The following is a 20,642-nucleotide window of genomic DNA, read 5'->3' as shown; positions in this document are numbered from 1 at the left end:
TCAATCTTACTTTTACCATTGTATTTTAGTCACATTTGTCTGTAAGGAAAAATAGCGTTGGTGTAAAGCGAGGTAACATATTTAAATGTTACGTCGTTAATTTTTTTACGTAGGCGATGGAAGGCGTGTAAATCATTTGAGCATTGAGGAATCCGCAGTAAGTACAGGAAACTTCCACTGCATATTATTTACTCAACTTAGCTACCTGGGGAATACACATTGTTTGTTTTAAAATTTATCGATTTCAGAATTACATTGAATTAATTTTTTTTTTTTTCAATCAGGTCCGTTTCTGCTTCTGGGATTGTATATTCTATCTTCATAAAACCAACGAGGAATTCGTGTGAACTATTTATAGTGCTGCGTGTAAGCTAAAAAAGATATTATAATACTTTATAATGGCATTTCGTAAAGAAGAACTCAGTCAAACACTCTATGAGAATGAATCTGAGCAATCATCCGAAACCAAGGAACTAATGTTAAATAATGAAGAGAGTTTAAGCGATTGGCGAAATTACTTTGATGAAAAGTTAACAATTCCTGGTGAAAGTGGGGCTTTGAATGGGACTATCAATGGGTACTTAACACTTCCACAACCAGATGGTTGCTTACTTGTTTTGCAACACGGTGCTGGCTCAAGTGCCATGTCATTTGCACCGGTTACACAAGAGCTCTTGAGTAATTCAGATAATAAGGTTGGTTTTTTAGCGTTGGACCTTCGAGCTCATGGAGAAACAACGTTAGAACCCGAATCAGATATGAGCTTGGAAACATTATCTAAGGACTTTACTCACGCAGTCTCCTATGTTCAACGTATGTTTGAGCTTGATGAAAAAATCATTTTGGTCGGACATAGCTTAGGAGGTGCCATTTGTGCTTACTGTGCTTTTCAAAAAACTATTCCCAATACTTCTGGACTTGTTGTCATTGATGTGGTTGAAGGGACTGCGATGGAAGCATTGGGTTTTATGAAAACGTACCTCTCTAATCGTCCTACTAGCTTTAAATCAATTGATGATGCAATTTCTTGGCATATCAAGACTTTAGTTACTAGAAACAGATTATCGGCCTGTATTACAGTTCCTTCACTTCTCGTTCAGCAGGAAGATGGCACATTCGTTTGGCGAACCGATCTTTACAAAACATCGCCGTATTGGATGGACTGGTTTAAGGGTTTAAGTGACAAATTCCTAAGAGCACCATATGGAAGGATGCTTATTGTCGCTGGTACCGATCGTCTAGATAAAACGTTAACAATTGGACAAATGCAAGGAAAATATCAACTTGAGATTCTTCCTGAAACTGGTCATTTTGTTCATGAAGATGTTCCCGCTAAGATTTCCTCTCTACTTTTAAATTTTTGGCATCGCAATCAACCTTTGGTTTTACCTCCCAAAGTTGGTGCTACTCCTGTTCTACAGTAATCTTAATGATTTAACGAACTTTATTATACACTAAGAAAAATGCGTTATATAGTGGAGTATGTATGGTCATATAACGTTGTGCTGTGCAGGTTGCGTAGGCATCGATATCAAAGGCACCGCTTTCATAGTACCTATAAGTACGTTGCATTCGCATATATGATTGTATCTTTATTTATCATTACCCTTGATTAAAAAATAATTTATTTTATTGAAACTTCTCTTTTAAACACTCGAATTTTTGTGCCTTCATGTCTGTGATAACTCAGGCTCAGGAAATACCTACTGTAGCAGCCAATCCCGATTTCAATTATGAAGGAGATCCTATTATTATTCAATTATGCGATCGTGACACAGTATTTGAATTGAGTAGAGATCAGCTTTTAGGCCTCCCGGAATCCATCTTGATGTGTTTATTTCCTAGAGGCCTGTTGTTGGATTATGAGATTCAAGAATGCCAACTGACTCAAAGGCCATTAATATTTCAAACAGCTGACTTTGATCCTTCATTACTTCAGTACATATTAAATTATTTTCAAATGGCCGAAAATCGTACCGCTAATGATGAAATTGCATTATCACCACCTCCACCTTCTTTTCCTGGAAAATGTGGTATAATTCTGTTAAAAGAAGACATTGAGTTTTTTATCCTCCCACCCATTTCACCAACCACCAATATTGCCATTGAAGTTAGTCCGAACGATTTGCTTAAACTAAAACAACGTGTAGCCCAACGATTGCTGCAACAAAAGAAGATCTTTGATTGTTTACATCTCGAAAACTCCACCTCAGAAGGTTCCGCTGAAAAGAACCTTGTACGCATGCTTTGCTACAGCGGATTTCACGAAGATGACGAATGGAAACGGCGAATACAAGAACCACATCGCGCTTGTATTACTTCAGTCACTTTGACCAACCTAGATTTTAGTGCAGATCAGGGCCCTGTCTCTGATCCTGAATATTTTCCTGTTTATCACAAGTTGCTCCTCTTTTGGCAGAAACCAGCTCGGAAGTGTTGGTGGGATTCTTCTACCAGTATCACCTACAATGGGATCGAGTTTGCAACTTGGGTAAGAAGAGTTTGGACGTTGGAACTTGCTGTATTAGGCGCTAATACGTACGAGACTGCAGCGGTTTAAGTACAGGGTATGTTTCAAAGTTTAAAAGCATTTTTTCTCTTTTGTGTTTTTGTTGTTTTTGTTGTTTTTGTTATTCCTCTTTATTTTTAAATGAGCAAGAATTATTTTTGCGCAGCAATTACCTACTTAATCCTTGATTTGTAATTGCTTAAATTAGATTTGTACTCCTCCTACGAGTTTTATTATTTCTTGATCCTCTCTGAAATTTTTTTTATTATTTTATTGAACAACGTTCAGTATTACTTGTCACTATTTCCCTTAATACACAAAATTATTATATTAATTTACAAAATGTTTTAGTTGTCAGCAGCATACATGGGTGAAGTAGAAGACTAGATAAAAAGAAGAAAGGGAATTAGTTCAGTTTGAGTTCCGTAACCCTGGATGATTAGTAACATGATAGAATTGCTGCACACTTACCTTAAAATAGTATACGTTTGTTTATGTTTCATTACACGATCATGACGATGACGACGCTTGTGTTTTACTCGAACACTTAATGCGCTTTTAGGGAATGATAATACAACCGCTTCAATCGTAAACAATGAAGGGTCTACATACGGGTTACCAAAGAGAGTAAAATCTCTTGAGCCGAAGGAAGCGATTTTATCAAGTCGTATCGTATCACCAACCTGGACACCTTTCAAGTGAAAAGGCAATCCTAGTTGATCTCCTTTGGCTATAACAAAATGACGATTAAATATATACGCATCAGCATAGTGGTCAGGTTGTTGTTTTATTGAATCTATAACCTTTTGATTTACCACGCCAGAATGGGCCTTTTCGCGAATCAAATTAAGAGCTGAACCGGCCTTGAAAAATTCTATCTGGTCTTTACTCATTGTGTGTTTGCAAGGAATCTCTACAACTGAACCGTCTTTCTTAGTGACGACAAGGGTAATAGGCTGGTCCAAAACACCTTCTAAAAGTTGTTCAATACCACGAGTGGAAACCTTATCCTCTGCATCTATCTTTTCATAGTCGGCTTCATTGACGAAGGTTAAAGGCAAAACGCCTTGCTTCTTCAAATTAGTCTCATGAATACGGGCAAATGATTTGGTCAAAATAATACGACCATTCATGGCACGGGGTTGCAAAGCTGCATGCTCACGAGCAGAACCCTCACCATAGTTATGTTCAGCTACTACCAACCAAGGTTGTCCATCCTTCTTCCACTTCCACATCAGCTCAGGAATTGTCATGCCTTTGCCATTGTCATAGGCACGATTGACTTCTCCAGTAGCAGCATTCATTGCACCAATAAGTGTGTTGTTACAAATGTTGCTAAGATGGCCTTTGTATTTTAACCATTTACCAGCGGCAGAAATATGATCGGTAGTACACTTCCCCTTGACCTTCACTGCAACCTTAAGGTTTTCCATTTCTCCTCCTTGGTAAGGCTCAAAGGGTTCAAGGGCCTCCAAACGATCAGATTTGGGATCGATTGTAACTTCGGTTTCCGGAACAGGCTGAGGATTAGGCTCAGGAATGTAGGAAGAGTCACCAGCGATGAATCCAGCCGAAGGAAGCTCGACGCCCTGAGGGGGTCTAAACTTGAAGGCTTTACCATCGGGTGTTTGCAATGTATCATGCGTGGGATCAAATGCAAGATCAGAGGAAAAAATCTTGGCAGCCACAATTACGGGACTGGTCAAGAAGTTCATAGTCGATGGATTTCCGTCATTACGAGAGCGGAAATTACGATTGAAACTTGTAAGAATAGCATTTGGCTCGCCTGAAGCAATGTCATCGGTACGCTTCCACATACCAATGCATGGACCACATGCGTTTGCCAGCACAGTAGCGCCAGCTTCTTCCAAGCGTTCAGTAATGCCATCACGTTCAATGGTTGCGCGAATTTGCTCACTACCCGGTGTAACCAAAAATGGAACCTTTGGTTTAAGTCCAGCAGATATAGCTTGTTCAACAACATCGACAACACAAGTCATATCTTGGTAAGAAGAATTGGTACATGAACCGATAAGGCCAGCCGACAACTTTTTAGGCCATTTGTTTTTCTCAATGGCTTCACCAAATTTTGAAACAGGAGTGCTCAAATCAGGAGTGAAGGGACCATTGAGGGAAGGGGTAAGTTCCGAAAGGTTGATGTCAATTATTTGATCATATTTAGCCCCAGTATCAGCAGCAAGGTAGTTGTATTCACTATGAACCTCCGACGCAGCATCGGCGACCTCTGCACGGTGTGTGGCAATTAGATAGCGACGCATAGAATCGGTATAAGGAAAGATTGAGGTGGTTGCACCGACTTCAGCGCCCATATTACAAACAGTAGCCATACCAGTGCAAGAGAGGGACGCAACACCAGGGCCAAAGTATTCAATAATATGACCGGTACCACCACGAACGGTAAGCTTACCAGCCAAATGAAGTATAAGGTCTTTTGGAGTAGTCCAGCCAGACATAGCGCCCGTAAGGTTGACACCGATGATTTTGGGAGCTTTTAACTCCCATGGTGTATTGGTCATAGCATCGACGGCATCGGCACCACCAACGCCAATGGCAATCATACCCAAACCACCAGCGTTGGGAGTATGAGAATCTGTTCCAAGCATCATTCCACCAGGAGCGGCATAGTTTTCTAGCACGATTTGGTGAATAATGCCACTTCCTGGGCCCCAAAACTGTATGCCGTACTTTTTAGCGGCACTTTGCAAAAAATCAAAAATCTCCTTGTTATTGGCGATGCTATCGGGGATATCACTGTTGGCACCACGATGACCAACAATCAAGTGGTCACAATGAATGCTAGCGGGAATCATAGTTTTTTCAAGACCACACGTCATAAACTGAAGCAAGGCCATTTGAGCAGAGGCATCCTGCATGGCTACACGATCGGGATTCAGTTTGAGGTACAAGGAGCCACGAATGTCTGAAGGAGAGACACCACTGAAGCTCTCTTCAGGGTTAACCAAATGAGAATAAAGGACCTTTTCCGCCAAAGTGAGCTTTTGACCAGGAAGAAACTTGCGAACTTGTTGGAGTTTCCCCATCAACTTCTCATATGGCGGTGTCACATAGGAAGCCCTCGAAGCAGTGCTTTGGAATCGAGCTGCAACCAAACTAATTCCTTTGGATGGAATTGCCTGCGAAGAGCCCGAAAGGCAAAGCTTCATTCTAGCGAATGTAGCCATGTTGTTGCTTTTTTTTTGGTGGAGTGCAAAGGAGGAACGAGGAACGAATCAAAAAAAGTCTTTTTAACAAAAAACATTCATGTTAAATCACTACAAACAAATACACAAAACTTACTAAGAAAAAATTAAAGAAAATCTTTAAACTTTCCAAATGTTTGTCGCTAACAATATCATTCATCATTAGGTCGATCTCTCTTTTGTTTATTAGATGAATAGATGGGAGAACATCCTTCCATACCTCTTAGCAATACGCACGACCTCCTTTTCTTTTCCAATCTCAGAATAATTCCATCGTTCTCGTTATCACTGTTTATTAAGTAATAACGATGTCGGTAAATCTCAAAAACTAATAATAACAGATTGTAATTGAAAATAAAAATTTTTTTTTAGATTGTTTACAATATTTCGCTAAGTTACGTTCATGGTTACGTAAATTAATTAACACTATTTTCTATTGTTCGTTGCTGATTTTTCATCCTCATAGTCTGACTGCCAAAGCAAAAAAAATAAACCCTTATAAACTAGAATTCTAGAATTCCTCAAAGTTAAATTTTTAATACAAACTTACGTTTTCCAATCCAGTTTTAAGTCATTTGGGCATGTCTATAATATTAAATTATATTATATAATTCACCTTGATGTTTTCAAATATCCATTATTGGTTCTTTAATAACCGTTTGTTACCAGTAGACACGGTAAACAATAACCAATCTTCCTACCTACGACTGCATAAGAATATCTAGAACACAAGAAACCCTCAACCTCAGCCTGTCACATCCTTAAAACACTTTAAAAACAATTTACGAATTACGTAACTTATAGTAACGAAACGCACATGTCTACCGTAATCCCTAGCAGCGTGGGTTACGTAATAAATGGTTGCGAGGGAAACTGGCGACTCTTACCTCAAGCTTAACGTTTTTTAACGTCATGCTTGTAGGTGTTTTGCGAGGATTAATGAAAAGCAAGGAAGGAAAAAAAAAGGGGGGTTTACAGTGGAGGAACGTGAGTACACTGAAACTCCACTTCCAATGGAATTCCCTTCCCATAACCACAGTACTAATTAAGGTTAGCTCGTTCATACTGATCATCCCGTACTGTAGCCCGGAAGCGGGAGTGCACTAGCTAGCACTATTAATTTAGAAGGTGGTGTTGATGGTAAGGTCTAGCTCATGATCAACGTTCATTCCGTTGTGAACATTTCCGTATGCTACTTGAAAAAAGAGAAATTTAGTTCAGTAGACAGTTGAGATAAAATTGAGTTGTTTATTCATAATAGAAATTTGAGTGTAACAAACAATGTGCATACTTTGTGCATACAGAAAAAATGGGCCCACTCGTTTAAGCTAAAATTTTAGATAGTATGCTGCCCCATGTTGGTGGGACTAAATGAACACTTCGTTTCCATTTTTCTTAACTATACTATAATTTGTGAATATGACTATTGGGTCCTTACTTTCAACGTGGTGTATCTTGGAATCCAATGGAGTCTGGCTTTCAAAGGGTGCATACAGAGTAAGGGATGGGAAAGTTGAAGATGCTATTTATGTGAAAGAGAATTGTACTAGGTGAAGACATGTACTATAGGTAAACAAGGAGCGAGTATTTCAGTGAAGAATTTGATGCAGGTATATGAAATTCAGTGAAAAAATAAAAAGAAAGATTAAGTGTCGCTAGATAAACGAATGAGTGAATGAGAATTGGTGAAGAATATAACGAATGAATTATTAACAAGGCACATTGAAACCGGACTGTATACAGTAAGGAGGAGCGAGGAAGCACAGAGTACATTATAATACAAAAGAACGAAGAACGCGGACTAAAGAGTACAGTAGAACAAACAGTATACAAGTGAAATTTTTGATATAGTCAAGAATGAAAGCAAAGCTAGTTCATATTGAGTATTTTGAAAGCATTTACTCTTGCCAAACGGTATAACATGTACTCATGGATAAAGAAATGGTGTAGAGTTTTGGATTGTTAATTTTTAATAATTTTTTTAATTAATTTATTTATTTACTTTTACTTTACAGTGAAAAAAAGGTAGGCGGCCCCTTGAATATAAAATGTCATAAAGAATTTCTAAAAGTTATTTCAATTGCTAAACTTTTAAAAGAAATTAAGCAAATTTTTTTTTTACAGTGTTTATTTTGCTGATGGTGGTACTGTTTAATTCAAAAAAAAAAAAAAAAAAATTTAGAAAAAATAGAGAATTAGAAACATATTTAACAATATATATATATATACATATATATGTATAAACATTGAAAAGATTAGTTTAGTATACTTTGTTAAAATATATATATAAATAAATATATTTTTTTTTTTGTATCCGAGTTTTATTTCATATCATTTATCAATTTACAAACAATATTTGATAAAATAATTTCATTTCTTTTCAAATTAAATTTACATATCTTCATTTATTTTAATTTATTTTATTTATTTATTCATTATTTCTTTAGATGGTCACTTATATGTTTTCTCGTACTAGACCAAACCATACGTTCTACTCCTAAAAAATCTGTTAGCTAGATCATTGAATTGCTACAATTTCACAAATTTTCATTTTTCTAGCAATTGGAAATCGAAGCGTAGTTCAATACCTATTATCTTTAATTTACTAGTATCTCTCGATATTTGTCATTTACTTTACTTCAATTATTATTCTGCGATATTAAGGCGATGATGATACAAATTTTTGCAATAGGGATATATTATCATCATTAATGTTTTTAATGTAAATCTTTACATCTGCACTACCGATTCGGCTTATCTACTTGAGAGGTTTGTACATTTTTGATCCTTCAATGAGGGAGCCCTCCTCAAGTCGCTAACAATGTTTTTAAAGCAAAATTAGTGCCATTGATGGCATAGCGCAAACATCTCTACTAATAAAATCGAAAATTTTCATTGCATGAGCCCATGTCCACTTCATCTTTTTGTCGTTTGTGACTCTTTACTGCGTTTTGTAGAATCGCTGTATTTTTAACCATAACTCCTATATTGTTTTTGACCAAATCATAGAATGAGCTAGACGTGCTGAAAAGTTGTACTAAATCTTATAATTGTTATACTCTCGTTTTTCCCCGGAAACAGCCGATTCTCCTTCCTTTCTCGAAATGGACATTTTCTTTTTATTAAATACTTTAGTGGACATCCCGTTCATCTTTGTTTGTATGTTTCCCAATTAATATCTAACTTTTTGGTCAACAGAGCAATTGATTTCCAGGTTTCACAGTCTTTTTCATCATTTCAGCATACTTAGGCAAGCATTATCACATCCTTATAATTCATTCAGCTCCCTAGGTTCTTTGTTCCAATTTTCTCTTTTTTCTACGAAACCGGCAAGCAACAAAGAAAATTACTTAATTTTCCTCTTCGTTCTATCAGTGCACAAATTGTTATTTTGAAATTTCGTCCAAAAGGGTAATCCGTTATTACTCGTTAAGCTTGAATTTCAACCCGTTAAGGCACATTATTCGTAACTTGTCAGTTGGGGACTGTATAAAAACCTGTCAACAACATACCCTAACACTTGTTGCAAAGTCGTTAAAAAAGGTGATATTCCAAGTGGGAACGCGCCAATTGCCTCTTCTGGAAAAGAAAAGTTTTCCACTCACCGCTACTCCTAAAATTGATACCCTTTGTTGTTTTCTTCTTTTTTTCCCAACTTGTTTCACTCTTAGGATACGCGGTTGACCGTTTTGGAGAAGCCTTGGAACAATACTTTTTTTCCGCTTTGAACATTTAAACACTACCAGCTGGTTTAAAACAACCTACTGCTGCGTCTTGTTGCCAACACTCTGCATCACTCCTCTCTTCCCCTTCAATATTACAACAGGCTCGTCCTCACCTTTTAATTTTCTTTTTACATAATGTTTTCTGGAAAGGTTCGTGCTTTTATTGATGAGGAGCTCTTCCATTCGAACCGCAACAACAGTTCTGATGGTTTGAGCTTGGACACTCCTTTAGCCATCCACACTCCTGCTAAAGGTTTTGATGCTGACCTTTCGCCTCAATCTCTTTATGATTTACATACAGTTACCACTCCGGTAACTCCGTTAGCTCCTGATGAATGGGATTTTTCTCTAGATCAGAGCTCTGGTGTCATTCCCAGTCCTTCTTCATTCTTGTCCGACCACAACAACAATAATTTGTTTTCGGACGATACGATATCCAGACAGTATTCAAATACGGACGATATTAATCCGTCTGACTTCGGAGGGCAGTGCGCCATTTTGGATTCGCAAAATTTCACTTTATCTAATGCTTCTACTAAATCCAAATGGTCTTTTACCAAGCATGGTTCTAATACGCCCTCCGATAGTTCCTCTCCTTTATGTAATTCTTCTAAACGGGTGGTTGGCATGCTTCGACGTTTCCTCCCCTCGTCTCGTATGGTGCGTTTGTCAAAAGCCCACCAACCTTTACGCATCCCTACTACTGGGGTGTCCCTTGACTCCGCTGATTTAACACCACTGTCGGTTTCCACTAGTCATTTGAATCATCCTTCTACTTCAAATTCTCCTGATCCTCTTTATAGTGCATCGCAACCTCCTAGTATCAAGACGGATGCTTCGCCGGTCGACATCAAGAACATGGATGCTGCTGAGAAGCTAAAGAAGATCGATCTCTTGCTTGAGGAGATTCTTCAACTCGACTCTGCCTATGATGCGGCCGAGAGACGCATGATTGAGTCCGGGTGGAGTAGTGTTGATGAAATTCGTGATGTTCATAACAAACGACTAGACGCGTGGAGTGAGTGGAAGCAAAAGCTTTTACCATTAAAGAAGTGTTGTTAAACCTATTATTAGATTCCTGTTCCCATCTTTTTACTTCCCCGGTTCTGTGTGTTTCCATGTTCCTATGATTTCGTTCATTATTCGTCTAATACATTTAAAACTAATTACTACAAAAAGTCCTTTAGTTATGCCTTCCTAGATCTGCCTTTTAGGGCTTCCCCTTACCTCCATTTTGATAGGAATTTCCTTACCGACTATACGTTTGTCATTAGATGTTCGGTGCGTTTCATTTCTAGTTCATTCATTCAGTTATGTAATTTGTTTACGCCAATCAAATCTTGTATACAAATTACATTGAATATGTATTTTAATATCTTGCAACTCATTAATGTTTACAATGTTAGATTTAGCCTTTGTCTTTTAACTCTCATAGTTTATTGAAGAGGTTAAAACAAAGTTTTAACTTTTAACGGTAAATTCGACGGATGAGGAAGTTAATTTCGCTCAATTTTGTATTCAATGATACGAACAATTAACCAATTACAATTGTAAAAGTAAATCCAATGTTTCTATCAATATTATGCTAATTCTTAACATTCAACTTCCACAAATAGCTATTGTTTAAAAGTAATATCTCGAACTGCTCAGATTATCTAACAAGGTAAGGTCATTGTACAAATGATGAAGCCGACCATTAATTCATTCAATCACTACAAAGACTACCGTGTTACTCGAAAGAATAGTTTTAACACTGTTTTTTTTACATGGATATATTTAGAGGCACCTATGACCAAATGCATTACTATTCTTAAGCTCTAGGTTTTTCCTTCTTTTCATGGAAAAGGGCAGAGAGACCGACACCAGCGACCTTGACGACCTTGAAACGAACACCTGGGATATCACCCTTAGCCTTGCCCTTACGACCGAAACCAGAGAGAAGAACCTCGTCGTTCTCATCGACAAAGTTGAGACAACCGTCATGGGGGACGAAAGCTGTAACTTTCTTTCCGTTCTTGATCAATTGAACACGCACACATTTACGAATGGCAGAGTTAGGTTGCTTAGCTTCAACACCGATTTTTTCAACGACAATTCCTTTGGCGTGAGAGGAGCCACCGAAGGGAGATGACTTATAAGCAGTGCCCAACAAGCGCTTCTTGTAATGAGCGTCAGCCCAACGCTCCTCACGGCGATGGTTACGAAGTTTGCGAGCAGCGTTCAATCCAGCGGGCTTACCCATATTGATGTGTGTTAACTAACTTCTGAACCAGCAAACATTCAGCTACCAACATTATGTGACCGCTTTTTAAACGCTAGGGTAGGGTTGTTATGTGCGTGAGCCAATTTTACAGGAAGAGTAGGAAATTGGGAAAAAATTACTCGAAGGATTTATGTATATAATAGGTTATTGTTTTACTGTTAAGAACTAAAGAGATAAAAGCTAAAGTGTGTTAATAAGATTTTTTCCCTACAATTTTGAACCATGGTAGATTGGAATATTTGGGATGAATAAGATCGTCAAAGAAGGCAAGAAGCAGTATAAGTCGATTATTCATTAGTTTTTCTTTTCTTTTCTTTTTTTTTTCCGGAAATAATTTTCAAACGAAGAATTTGTGCAATTTTTTTTCTTTTGAAAATTTCTTTGTGATTTACTGATTAATCGAACCTTTAAAGGTAAAGATGTCTTAAAATTGCAAGTAAAGGTTTCAGAGGTGTAGATATAAATGAAAACATAACTCATATACTATTCAACTATTGCTTAGTGGTTAAAAATTCTGCAATGCTGCGTGCAATTAAACAGTGATCTTGAATTTGGCGTAAACCCTAGAAAGTCAGTAAGAGAAAATTAATATAGTAAGGTGTGTTATTAAAAATCTTACCGAAATGCAGAAGACACCGATTTGAATACCACTAGTAAGTTTAATAGGGAAGCCACCTCCAAATGCTCCATACTCCTCCGCTGGAACATCGTACTTGGCAGGCATAGTGGTGCCTTGCTGAGCCATCATCAAGCCCATTCGCATACTTGACATACGGAAACGCTGGACAGTCGCATATTTGCGCTTTATGAAGGCATCGTTGTCAGGACTACTTCCATCATAAGCCAAATGGAACACCTGATGTCCATTCAAAGTAATATCGATGACAATGGGAGCAGTGTAAGCCGCCTTTGCATATAGATCACGAACAATGACACCCAAGCTGTAGCAATCTGCATAAGATAGAGAGGAAAAACGAAGAGCTTCCTCCTGCTCAATGATGATATTCTCAAGTTCTTTAAGGTTGTCATTTGGATTTTTTAAGAAGCTTTCCTCCAGATGATCGGTACGCTTCAAAATCTACACAGTAATGAAAATTAGTAGCTGTCGCTTTATATTTGAGGGATTCATCGTATTTAATCAAATCTTCCAACTGTTTATCGAGTGCCGCTAACGTCGAAACGCGAACAAACATTCAGCATGTTTGAGTATCATACTGAAAACATCCTACAAGCTTAATACGCTGGGTTTGCTTACCGTCAACAAATTAGTCATAGCCATAGTTATAATTCAATGATCAATAGAAAAACAACCAAATTAAACAAATTTTCCTTAACTCCTGAGACTGAATGTAGGAAGGACGTACGTTGCTAACAAAGTTCAATTCAGCTTAGTAACAAAGTGTCTAGAAGTTAGGTAGCTTTGCATTCATCCGCCTGTTGACGCAACATCTGGTTAACGTTATTTGGCAAGCTAGCTAGCTAGCTTACTTACACATTTGTATGCTCAATAGTACCCGATATAGCACAGACTATTTGAAAATGAGATTCAAATAAACAAGTTATATAACAGTTTGCTAGCTACGCAAATTCCATTCCGTTCATCTCCGCATCTTTCCATACCTACTTTCTTTACTCTACTTGTCCTTAGCTTACCTTACCGACTAAACTATACATACATTGTTAAATGAGCCATTTAGCGTAGCGTACATATTTCTTTGTTCTCCAAATGTTATTGCACTATAAAGTATAATAAATAAGTAAACGACTATTTTCATTTACCATATTACACTCTAATTTGTTGATAGAATATTGAGAAGAGATTCATATAGTAACATAATGTAGTAGTAGCATAATGTATGTATCTTTTCAATGTTAAATTTTTTGAACGTGAACGGGCAGGAGTAAATCGAATGACTTGGAACCTTAACGATGATTAGGATTTGAGTTGTCGCTTACGATCGTCTGTCGACTGATTCTTTCACTTTGTTCACAGGCATTTAAATCATCAATGTCTCGCAACGAGGTTTCATTCATCCTTTAGAACAAGCTTATCTAGCTTAAGACTCAACTCACTATTTGCAACCGAATAGCAAGTCATTAGCTGATCCAAACAAGTTCCCACGCTAAGTGTACAATAAAGATTTCGTGCATAGCGGAACACTTGGCGTGAGATATCGCAGTGTGTAAAAGCATTCGATTTTGTGACAGTACCCACCGCCGCAATCAATTTAATTTGACGGGATTTTGTTTACAAACTTCTATCTTCCACCGACAACATATCTACTTTGCAACACCTGGTTTTTGTTGTAAAAGTTAGAAACACTGTTTGATTTGTATTACATTCTCTTTTACAAGGGTCGTTTTCTTTCTTGATACCAGGATTATACACTTCATAACTAACTTATTGTGGTTTGCTCTCTACCATCCAGCAACCCGAACTCAAACGATTTTTTAAGTTTGTCGTGTCGACAGCTTTTACTTGAAGTTTGTGTTGTTCAGTGCTTTTTTTTCCCAATAAATTTTTTTTTTTTTTTTTTTTTAAGAAAATCTTGTTCTCAGCGGAGGGTGTTTCTGTTTTGTTACCATTTTAATTCATTTTTCACTTGATTTTCTTTCGAGGTTTCGTTCTTTGTTTTTCTTAATTAATCTACTCTCTACCATTTCACCATTATGGATATTAAGGACTATTACTGCGTCGAAACAAAGGATTCTAAGCAACCCGGCGAATCCTACATATATCGCTCTATCCACTCGGCGGGAAAGCTTTTAGATACTCCAGAAGACGGTGTCAGCACCGTTTATGACTTACTGTGTACTGCGGCTAAAAACCATGGCGAGAAACAAGCTATGGGCAGTCGTAAACTCATCAAAGAGAACAGAGAGGAGCGAGAAATTATTAGGAAAGTTGACAACGAAGAGGTTGTTGAGAAAAAGTTGTGGACTACCTACGAGCTGGGTCCTTACGAATATATTTCTTTTAATAAGGTCTATGAGATTGCTCTTGCACTTGGTTCTGGTCTTGTAGCCTCGGGAATAACTTCAGAGACTACAATGCTATTTTTTGCTGCCACCAGTGCCAAATGGTTCACGACTGCTCAAGGTTGCAGTTCACAAGCCATTCCTATTGTAACTGCTTATGAAACCCTTGGTGAAGATGGTATATACACGTCCCTCGACGAGTGTAAGTCTAGGGCTATTTTCACCGATCCCAACTTAATTCCCAAATTACTTGGTCCCTTGAAACAATCAACTTGGGTAAAGCTTATTGTTTGCAGCTCTACTCCTAGTGAAGATTTAGTTGAATTGGTTAAGTCTACCGCTCCTGATGTTGAAATCATCACTTATGATAATTTACTTTCTTTAGGTAAAGAAAAACCCCAACCTCCTCATCCTCCTAAAGCCGATGACATTTGCTGTTATATGTATACATCTGGCTCAACCGGTAAACCCAAAGGTGTTGTTTTGTTACATCGCAACATCATTGCCGCATTGGGCGGTATCAATCGCATTTTGAGCCAACATATTAATGTCAAAGATTATGTCCTTGCTTATCTTCCTTTAGCCCATATTTTTGAGTTTATTTTTGAGATGTGCTGCCTTTACTGGGGCGGAGTTTTGGGTTATGCGTCTCCTCGCACCTTGACGGATGCTAGTGTTGTTAATTGCAAAGGTGACCTTACTGAATTTAGGCCTACTGTTTTAATTGGCGTTCCCGCCGTGTATGAACTTATCAAGAAGGGAATTTTAGCTAAAGTCTCTTCCATGCCTGCACATAGACAAAAGGTATTTTCTGGTTCCCTTAGCTTGAAGCAATATTTAATCGAAAGAAATCTTCCTGGTTCAGCCGCTCTTGATGCCATTGTCTTCAACAAGGTCAAGGCAGCTACTGGAGGTAGACTTCGATACTGCATTTCTGGTGGTGCTGCATTAGCAGCTAGTACACAAGCTTTTTTAAGTTCCTGCATTTGCCCTGTGCTTCCTGGTTACGGACTTACTGAAACTTGTGCTGGAAGTTTTGTACTTTCTCCAGAACAGTGGCATTTATATGCTAATACAGTTGGTTTCCCTATTCCTTCTATCGAATTTAAACTAGTAGACATTCCAGATTTAGGATACTATACCGATTCCTCCCCACCTCGTGGTGAAGTTTGGATTCGTGGACCTGCTGTTTGCAATGGATATCTCAATCGTCCTGAAGATAACAAGGCCGCATTTACTGAAGATGGATGGTTCAAGACTGGTGACGTTGGTGAAATTGCAAAAGGCAATACTCTGCGTTTGATCGATCGGAAAAAGAATATTGTGAAATCTCTCAATGGTGAATATATTGCACTTGAGAAAATCGAAGCACAATTTTTTACAAGTCCTTTAGTTTCAAATGTTTGTGCTTATGCAGATGTCAATCATGCTAAGCCAGTCGTTATTGTCAACCCCGATGAAAATGGTTTACGCACCTACCTGACTAAAAACAGTGGTTCTTCATTTAACGGCAATCCTAATGATACACTGACTAATCTCTGTAAGGACAGTGGTGTTCAACATCTTATCCTTAAGGAATTGATTAACATTGGAAAGCAACAACGTCTTGCTTCAATTGAAATTCCTGAAGGCGTTGTTCTCAGTGACTTTGAATGGACTGCGGAAAATAATTTCTTGACTGCATCTCGTAAAGTGAAACGTCAAGTTATTGTAGCACACTACTCAGACGAAATTCAGAAGGCTTATAGTAAAAAACATTGATTGCTTACAGTTGTTTTTTCGTTTTATTATCTTTGTGATATATAATTGCGCTCCTTTTTCAGTTATTTCTTCTCTTCTTTGATGATGAATTTAAAGAAGAATCTTATTTGCATCATTATATTAAATTAATCTTTATGCATTCTACGCTATCTTGTTGAATACTTTAATAATACATGTTCATATCAATGAATTCAAAGTTTTCGTCGTTTGTATGTACTTGTTCATTCGAATCTTTAGTATGTTTTGAATTTTTTAAATGCCATATTATTACAGTAAATATGTATAATTATAGAGGTTTTCTAGTCGTTAAGGAAACTATTATGAACGAACATAAACCTGTGTAAATGTTTTATTCCTATAAACCTTCGTTAATTAATTCAATCGAGAATTATTAATATCAAATCATGATGTATATGTAAAACTACGTTAACAATGAATGAACATTACCGTCAATAACACTTGGTAATAAGTTGTGTTACATACAGAGTAAATAAATATATGGTGGCCGAAGTTCCTCAAGCCTTAGCTTTGTTTGACCAGATCCTTTTTTTAACAATTCCTACACAATACAAACTTCTTCTCTTCCACATGGCTGGTAAAAGAAAAAGAGAGCTGACAACACCAAAGAATGTACCTGAAACATGAGCGTCAAAAGCAACATGAAACTTTTTTTCATAATTGAGAAGACAAAGAACATATTCTGCAATAAAATCGAGTGGCATAAATATACCAGCCTTGACGGGATACACGAAAAATAGGAAAAACTCTGTGTAGGGAAACAAACAAGCAAAAATTGCTGCGGTAGCATAAACAGCTCCAGATGCTCCAAGTAATCCAGTAGCCCAACTTTGGGGGACAAACGTAGCGGTACGAATAATAGGTCCATATTCCGGATTGCTGCCCAAGTACAAAGCAGGTCTTGAGATGGGAGGATATGGACCTTTTGGAAAAAGCAAGTCCCATACCTTAGTAGGGCCGTTAGGAAGAGTAGCAAATGGATTCTCTTCATTCATCATCCTTTGAAGTGCAACATAATTGCCAAATACGCCGGCACCGAGATACACGGATAAAGCTTTCCAGACACCAAATTTGTAAACGACAATGCTTAAAAAAGAGTAAATAGCAACACAATTTACAAGTAGATGTGCTAAATTCTGATGCGAAAAGATGCTAACTACCAATGTCCACCACCGGCCTTCATACAAATTGAATAAAGAAGCTTGCGCATGGGTCATCATAAACCGAAACCGTTTGAAGTCATGCAATCTAATAGCTTCATCCCTAGCTAAGTCCCAATGCCAAAAGACAACTCCATTAACAAGACAAACTATTACAGCAACCATAATTGCCACACGTGGACTGGATTTAAACTCACCTGGCGGTGGAGAAAGACGGTAGTGAAATTTTGGGGGTAATAGAAATCGTCTAGGTCCTTTTGGTATCGGACTCCACACTGGCAAAAGAGGGACTTGTGAATATACATTCTTGAGTGGCAAATGCTCTCGCAAAGGTAGAGAAGGCGATGAGACGTCAACGGATGACAAAGAACGATGGCTACGGGAAAAAATCACATATGGGCGAAAAATATTTAAAGAACTAGCTGTTTGGAAAGGTGGGATTAAAATTCCCACGCGATTTGAAGCATATTTGAGAGAATTGATACCACACAATAAAGAGCTGGATGATATACACATTGTAAGAGAACTAATAGTTTTGGTCAGGATAAAAACAAAATCCAGACTTTGGATTGAGGAATTGTGTACAACAGCCAAAAAAGGATTTGAAAACGAAATGATATAATTTATTTTACTCGTAGGCTTTTCAGTTTTGAGGAATTTGCAGGTTTGGAAGTAAGGATTTTTGAAACTAAAGGCAGAAGCCAAATGTTTTAAAATTATTTTACGTCAAAAAAAATAAAAGAGGGATGATGAAGTTGGATGGATGGTAATGAAAAGTCGTTAATCAAATAAATAAGTAGTAAACACAGATGTTTCCAAAGGTAACTTTTCTCAAAACAAACTCAAGCAGCACGCGCCGTTAGTGTGAAATGAAGAACTTAAAACAAAAACGTGTTTGTTACATTAACTCGTGGTTTATAACAAGTAAGATCTTTTTTATAAGAATTTGCAAAGAAGTTGGATTTCCGAGGACGTGAATATATAACAATGTGCGGATGGGATAGCTAGCTAGCTTTCCAACTGGCTTGTCACAGACCTGGGCAACTCAAGTCAGTCAGGGAGGAAGGAACCAAAGACGTCAATTTCTTCGTTTCAGGTAAGCGTAAAAAGGAAAAAAGGTATATATAATTAGTTTTTTTAAAAAAAGAAAAAAAAACGTAAAAAAAATTGAATGGTTTATTAAAGACGAAGAGGGTAAACGAAACTAGGAAGTTGAAACAGTCGCAATCTGTTGCAACCTACTTTCGACGTCATCATAAACTCAGAATTTAAGCTGCGGAAATGTTACCTCAAAATTGTGGAGGATAGGACAATACTTTACAAGGTGTTACCTCGGTTAAGAACCAAAAAACGATCAGTAAAAAGACTTCAAAATGTAAATAAGTGAGCGGATTCATTCACCTATCATGGCTTCAATAGCTACCTTAATCATAAGATCTGGAAGGAGCAGTATGGAACAAGGTATGCAAAGAAGAGGTGGCGGTAGCGTGAGACGGACTTGAAGGAGGCTCCAGGGTAGGAAGAGCTTTGACACTGCTTTTAACAGGATTAAATGTCTGATTTGGACTTATTAAGTTAGAATTAGTTATCTTTGGTAAAGCAAGGCCGTACTGTTTAGTATCGGCCCTTAGTAATGTGGAGCCGTTGGCGCAAAGTTGTGCACCAAATGAACTGCCTGGAGAAAAGTAGGAAGGGGCGGGAGGTGCGTTAACAATCTGTGGTTTACTTGACGGAAAGGTAGTAGGATACATTGGAACAAAGGATGAACTAGGAGAAACCGGAATGTTGGGCGAAACAGGGATACCACTGTCGAATGGATAAAAGGGTAAAGAAATTCCAGTAGGATGAGGATAAGCATTAGGAAGATAATATTCCATGCTTGTGTCATTAACAGTCGCTGGAGGAATGGGGACGGACGGGAAATGATTATACATCACTGAAAGAGGTAGACCTGAACGGGATGAAGTAGGAGGTTGACGAGCATCCCAAACAGACACGGGAACGGTCAAGGTACGCTGTCCATTAGTGTTTTGGAAGCGTGGTGTTGATAAAAACATAGGATTCGATTCTGTAGGATAATTCTGATTAAAATCAGGGACGTTGTTGCTAGCAATTGGTGAAAGAACGTTTTGTAAACGATTCTTTCTGTTTTCGGAAGGTGGACTTTTAGAATTGGAGGGAGAAGGAGTTGGAGCAGCAGCGCCTGCTGATTCTGAAATAGAAAACCGTCTCAAAGGATCTTGATTTTTTTTATTTAAGGAGCCGGTGGCATTGGAGGCGGAACGTCTTCTTGGTTTTTCAATTAGCTTAGATTGGGCTTGCAAGTCGGTGGGAGACAGCGAGACAGAGGTGGGTTTGGCGTAAGCAACTGAAAGAGCAAGTACAGCGGCTTGAACCGGGTCAGTAATCGAGCCATCCTTGCTTTGATTTTGACTTTTATCAGCTTCTTGACCTGTAGACTTGTCACCTTCCGGTTTCGAATCAGGGGCTTTGTGGAGGTTGACATCCAGTGTCTGCTCCGGAGTAACAAGGGCCTTTCGCAAGTGTGTTCTAACATGTCTGATCAATTCATCTCTTCTCGTGAAGCGTTTTTTGCAACTTGGATAGCTGCATTCGAAAGGCTTTTCACCTGTGTGGCTCCGAATGTGACGGACTTGGTGTTCTTGACGATGAAAAACACGCTTGCAAAAGGGGCATTCGTAACTTTTCATTTTGCGGGAGAACCAAAAAGCACTTAAATAAAGACAGAGAATTTCTTATATTCTCAAATTAAAGGAAAGGTTTACTAGAGGTAAAGATTAGTAGAGTGGAAAAGGCCGATTCCAAATTAAGCACGAATCAACGGGAATACACGCGAACCAGCGGATCAAGCAGGCAATTGTCGAGAAGGAAGTAGTAAAAAAAAAGAATTAAGATTGTGGGGGAAGTAGATAAACTTTGTATTAAGAAAGCTTTTATAGTATAACAATAAAAAAGAAAAGGCTAAAATGAAGTTGAGGCTTCATT

General features: G+C 38.0%; 9 protein-coding genes and 13 long non-coding RNA genes across 22 annotated transcripts; 13 read left to right on the top strand and 9 right to left on the bottom strand.

Annotated features, from left to right (window-relative positions):
• Positions 1 to 176: 176 nt before the first annotated feature.
• On the top strand, positions 177 to 1,619 carry SPOM_SPBP4H10.17C (carboxyl methyl esterase). Its single transcript, NM_001022110.3, has one exon. It carries the CDS (start codon positions 399 to 401, stop codon positions 1,422 to 1,424), a length of 1,026 nt encoding a protein of 341 aa, NP_596191.1. The 5' UTR covers positions 177 to 398; the 3' UTR covers positions 1,425 to 1,619.
• Positions 246 to 1,437, bottom strand: SPOM_SPNCRNA.5878. The gene has a single exon (NR_195229.1). It is a non-coding gene; the product is annotated as a non-coding RNA (long non-coding RNA).
• SPOM_SPBP4H10.16C (phosphatase activator) lies at positions 1,558 to 2,835 on the top strand. The gene has a single exon (NM_001022109.3). It carries the CDS (start codon positions 1,673 to 1,675, stop codon positions 2,558 to 2,560), a length of 888 nt encoding a protein of 295 aa, NP_596190.1. The 5' UTR covers positions 1,558 to 1,672; the 3' UTR covers positions 2,561 to 2,835.
• Positions 2,111 to 2,313, bottom strand: SPOM_SPNCRNA.5877. Its single transcript, NR_195228.1, has one exon. It is a non-coding gene; the product is annotated as a non-coding RNA (long non-coding RNA).
• Positions 2,729 to 5,747, bottom strand: aco2 (aconitase/ribosomal domain-containing protein). The gene is made up of 2 exons (NM_001022108.4): positions 2,981 to 5,747; positions 2,729 to 2,940 (listed from the first exon to the last, which is right to left on the bottom strand). The coding sequence occupies exons 1-2, from the start codon at positions 5,710 to 5,712 to the stop codon at positions 2,916 to 2,918; spliced, it is 2,757 nt and encodes a 918-aa protein (NP_596189.3). The 5' UTR covers positions 5,713 to 5,747; the 3' UTR covers positions 2,729 to 2,915.
• SPOM_SPNCRNA.5876 lies at positions 3,789 to 4,496 on the top strand. Its single transcript, NR_195227.1, has one exon. It is a non-coding gene; the product is annotated as a non-coding RNA (long non-coding RNA).
• SPOM_SPNCRNA.5875 lies at positions 4,610 to 6,052 on the top strand. The gene has a single exon (NR_195226.1). It is a non-coding gene; the product is annotated as a non-coding RNA (long non-coding RNA).
• Positions 6,053 to 6,131: 79 nt separating this feature from the next.
• Positions 6,132 to 7,688, bottom strand: SPOM_SPNCRNA.1561. Its single transcript, NR_150452.1, has one exon. It is a non-coding gene; the product is annotated as a non-coding RNA (long non-coding RNA).
• Positions 6,190 to 7,450, top strand: SPOM_SPNCRNA.1562. Its single transcript, NR_150453.1, has one exon. It is a non-coding gene; the product is annotated as a non-coding RNA (long non-coding RNA).
• Positions 7,689 to 8,230: 542 nt separating the features above from the next.
• SPOM_SPNCRNA.5874 lies at positions 8,231 to 8,969 on the top strand. Its single transcript, NR_195225.1, has one exon. It is a non-coding gene; the product is annotated as a non-coding RNA (long non-coding RNA).
• Positions 8,436 to 10,881, bottom strand: SPOM_SPNCRNA.5873. The gene has a single exon (NR_195224.1). It is a non-coding gene; the product is annotated as a non-coding RNA (long non-coding RNA).
• SPOM_SPBP4H10.14C (uncharacterized protein) lies at positions 9,233 to 11,021 on the top strand. Its single transcript, NM_001022107.3, has one exon. It carries the CDS (start codon positions 9,591 to 9,593, stop codon positions 10,515 to 10,517), a length of 927 nt encoding a protein of 308 aa, NP_596188.1. The 5' UTR covers positions 9,233 to 9,590; the 3' UTR covers positions 10,518 to 11,021.
• Positions 11,022 to 11,163: 142 nt separating this feature from the next.
• On the bottom strand, positions 11,164 to 11,710 carry rps2302 (40S ribosomal protein uS12). The gene has a single exon (NM_001022106.3). The coding sequence runs from the start codon at positions 11,695 to 11,697 to the stop codon at positions 11,266 to 11,268; it is 432 nt and encodes a 143-aa protein (NP_596187.1). The 5' UTR covers positions 11,698 to 11,710; the 3' UTR covers positions 11,164 to 11,265.
• SPOM_SPNCRNA.5872 lies at positions 11,231 to 11,464 on the top strand. The gene has a single exon (NR_195223.1). It is a non-coding gene; the product is annotated as a non-coding RNA (long non-coding RNA).
• Positions 11,688 to 12,084, top strand: SPOM_SPNCRNA.5871. The gene has a single exon (NR_195222.1). It is a non-coding gene; the product is annotated as a non-coding RNA (long non-coding RNA).
• Positions 12,085 to 12,097: 13 nt separating this feature from the next.
• SPOM_SPNCRNA.5870 lies at positions 12,098 to 13,057 on the top strand. The gene has a single exon (NR_195221.1). It is a non-coding gene; the product is annotated as a non-coding RNA (long non-coding RNA).
• SPOM_SPBP4H10.12 (protein with a role in ER insertion of tail-anchored membrane proteins) lies at positions 12,210 to 13,080 on the bottom strand (the record flags this gene model as incomplete). Its single annotated transcript, NM_001431025.1, has 3 exons — positions 12,974 to 13,080; positions 12,338 to 12,796; positions 12,210 to 12,281 (listed from the first exon to the last, which is right to left on the bottom strand). Exons 1-3 carry the CDS (start codon positions 12,995 to 12,997, stop codon positions 12,210 to 12,212), a joined length of 555 nt encoding a protein of 184 aa, NP_001417965.1. The 5' UTR covers positions 12,998 to 13,080.
• A 92-nt stretch (positions 13,081 to 13,172) lies between these two features.
• On the top strand, positions 13,173 to 13,380 carry SPOM_SPNCRNA.5869. Its single transcript, NR_195220.1, has one exon. It is a non-coding gene; the product is annotated as a non-coding RNA (long non-coding RNA).
• Positions 13,381 to 13,978: 598 nt separating this feature from the next.
• Positions 13,979 to 16,668, top strand: lcf2 (long-chain-fatty-acid-CoA ligase). The gene has a single exon (NM_001022104.3). The coding sequence runs from the start codon at positions 14,389 to 14,391 to the stop codon at positions 16,456 to 16,458; it is 2,070 nt and encodes a 689-aa protein (NP_596185.1). The 5' UTR covers positions 13,979 to 14,388; the 3' UTR covers positions 16,459 to 16,668.
• A 119-nt stretch (positions 16,669 to 16,787) lies between these two features.
• SPOM_SPNCRNA.1560 lies at positions 16,788 to 20,605 on the top strand. The gene has a single exon (NR_150451.1). It is a non-coding gene; the product is annotated as a non-coding RNA (long non-coding RNA).
• rbd3 (mitochondrial rhomboid family peptidase Rbd3) lies at positions 16,974 to 18,152 on the bottom strand (the record flags this gene model as incomplete). The annotated part of the gene is made up of 1 exon (NM_001022103.1): positions 16,974 to 18,152. One exon carries the CDS (start codon positions 18,150 to 18,152, stop codon positions 16,974 to 16,976), a length of 1,179 nt encoding a protein of 392 aa, NP_596184.1.
• Positions 18,818 to 20,347, bottom strand: rsv1 (DNA-binding transcription repressor Rsv1; the record flags this gene model as incomplete). The annotated part of the gene is made up of 1 exon (NM_001022102.2): positions 18,818 to 20,347. One exon carries the CDS (start codon positions 20,345 to 20,347, stop codon positions 19,061 to 19,063), a length of 1,287 nt encoding a protein of 428 aa, NP_596183.1. The 3' UTR covers positions 18,818 to 19,060.
• Positions 20,606 to 20,642: the final 37 nt, after the last annotated feature.

The sequence above is a fragment of the Schizosaccharomyces pombe genome (genome assembly GCF_000002945.2).
Source record: "Schizosaccharomyces pombe strain 972h- genome assembly, chromosome: II".
In the NCBI taxonomy this organism is placed as follows: domain Eukaryota; kingdom Fungi; phylum Ascomycota; class Schizosaccharomycetes; order Schizosaccharomycetales; family Schizosaccharomycetaceae; genus Schizosaccharomyces; species Schizosaccharomyces pombe.
The sequence above is the reverse complement of the archived record's forward strand: the minus strand, read 5'-3'. Positions and strand labels throughout refer to the sequence as shown.

Excerpts from the sequence above, each read along its gene's own strand:
- SPOM_SPBP4H10.17C (NM_001022110.3), top strand. The coding sequence starts at position 399 with ATGGCATTTCGTAAAGAAGAACTCAGTCAAACACTCTATGAGAATGAA.
- SPOM_SPBP4H10.16C (NM_001022109.3), top strand. The coding sequence starts at position 1,673 with ATGTCTGTGATAACTCAGGCTCAGGAAATACCTACTGTAGCAGCCAAT.
- aco2 (NM_001022108.4), bottom strand. The coding sequence starts at position 5,712 with ATGGCTACATTCGCTAGAATGAAGCTTTGCCTTTCGGGCTCTTCGCAG. Across the intron at positions 2,941-2,980 it reads CAAACGTATACTATTTTAAG|GGTTACGGAACTCAAACTGA; the intron begins GTAAGTGTGCAG and ends CTAATCATCCAG.
- SPOM_SPBP4H10.14C (NM_001022107.3), top strand. The coding sequence starts at position 9,591 with ATGTTTTCTGGAAAGGTTCGTGCTTTTATTGATGAGGAGCTCTTCCAT.
- rps2302 (NM_001022106.3), bottom strand. The coding sequence starts at position 11,697 with ATGGGTAAGCCCGCTGGATTGAACGCTGCTCGCAAACTTCGTAACCAT.
- lcf2 (NM_001022104.3), top strand. The coding sequence starts at position 14,389 with ATGGATATTAAGGACTATTACTGCGTCGAAACAAAGGATTCTAAGCAA.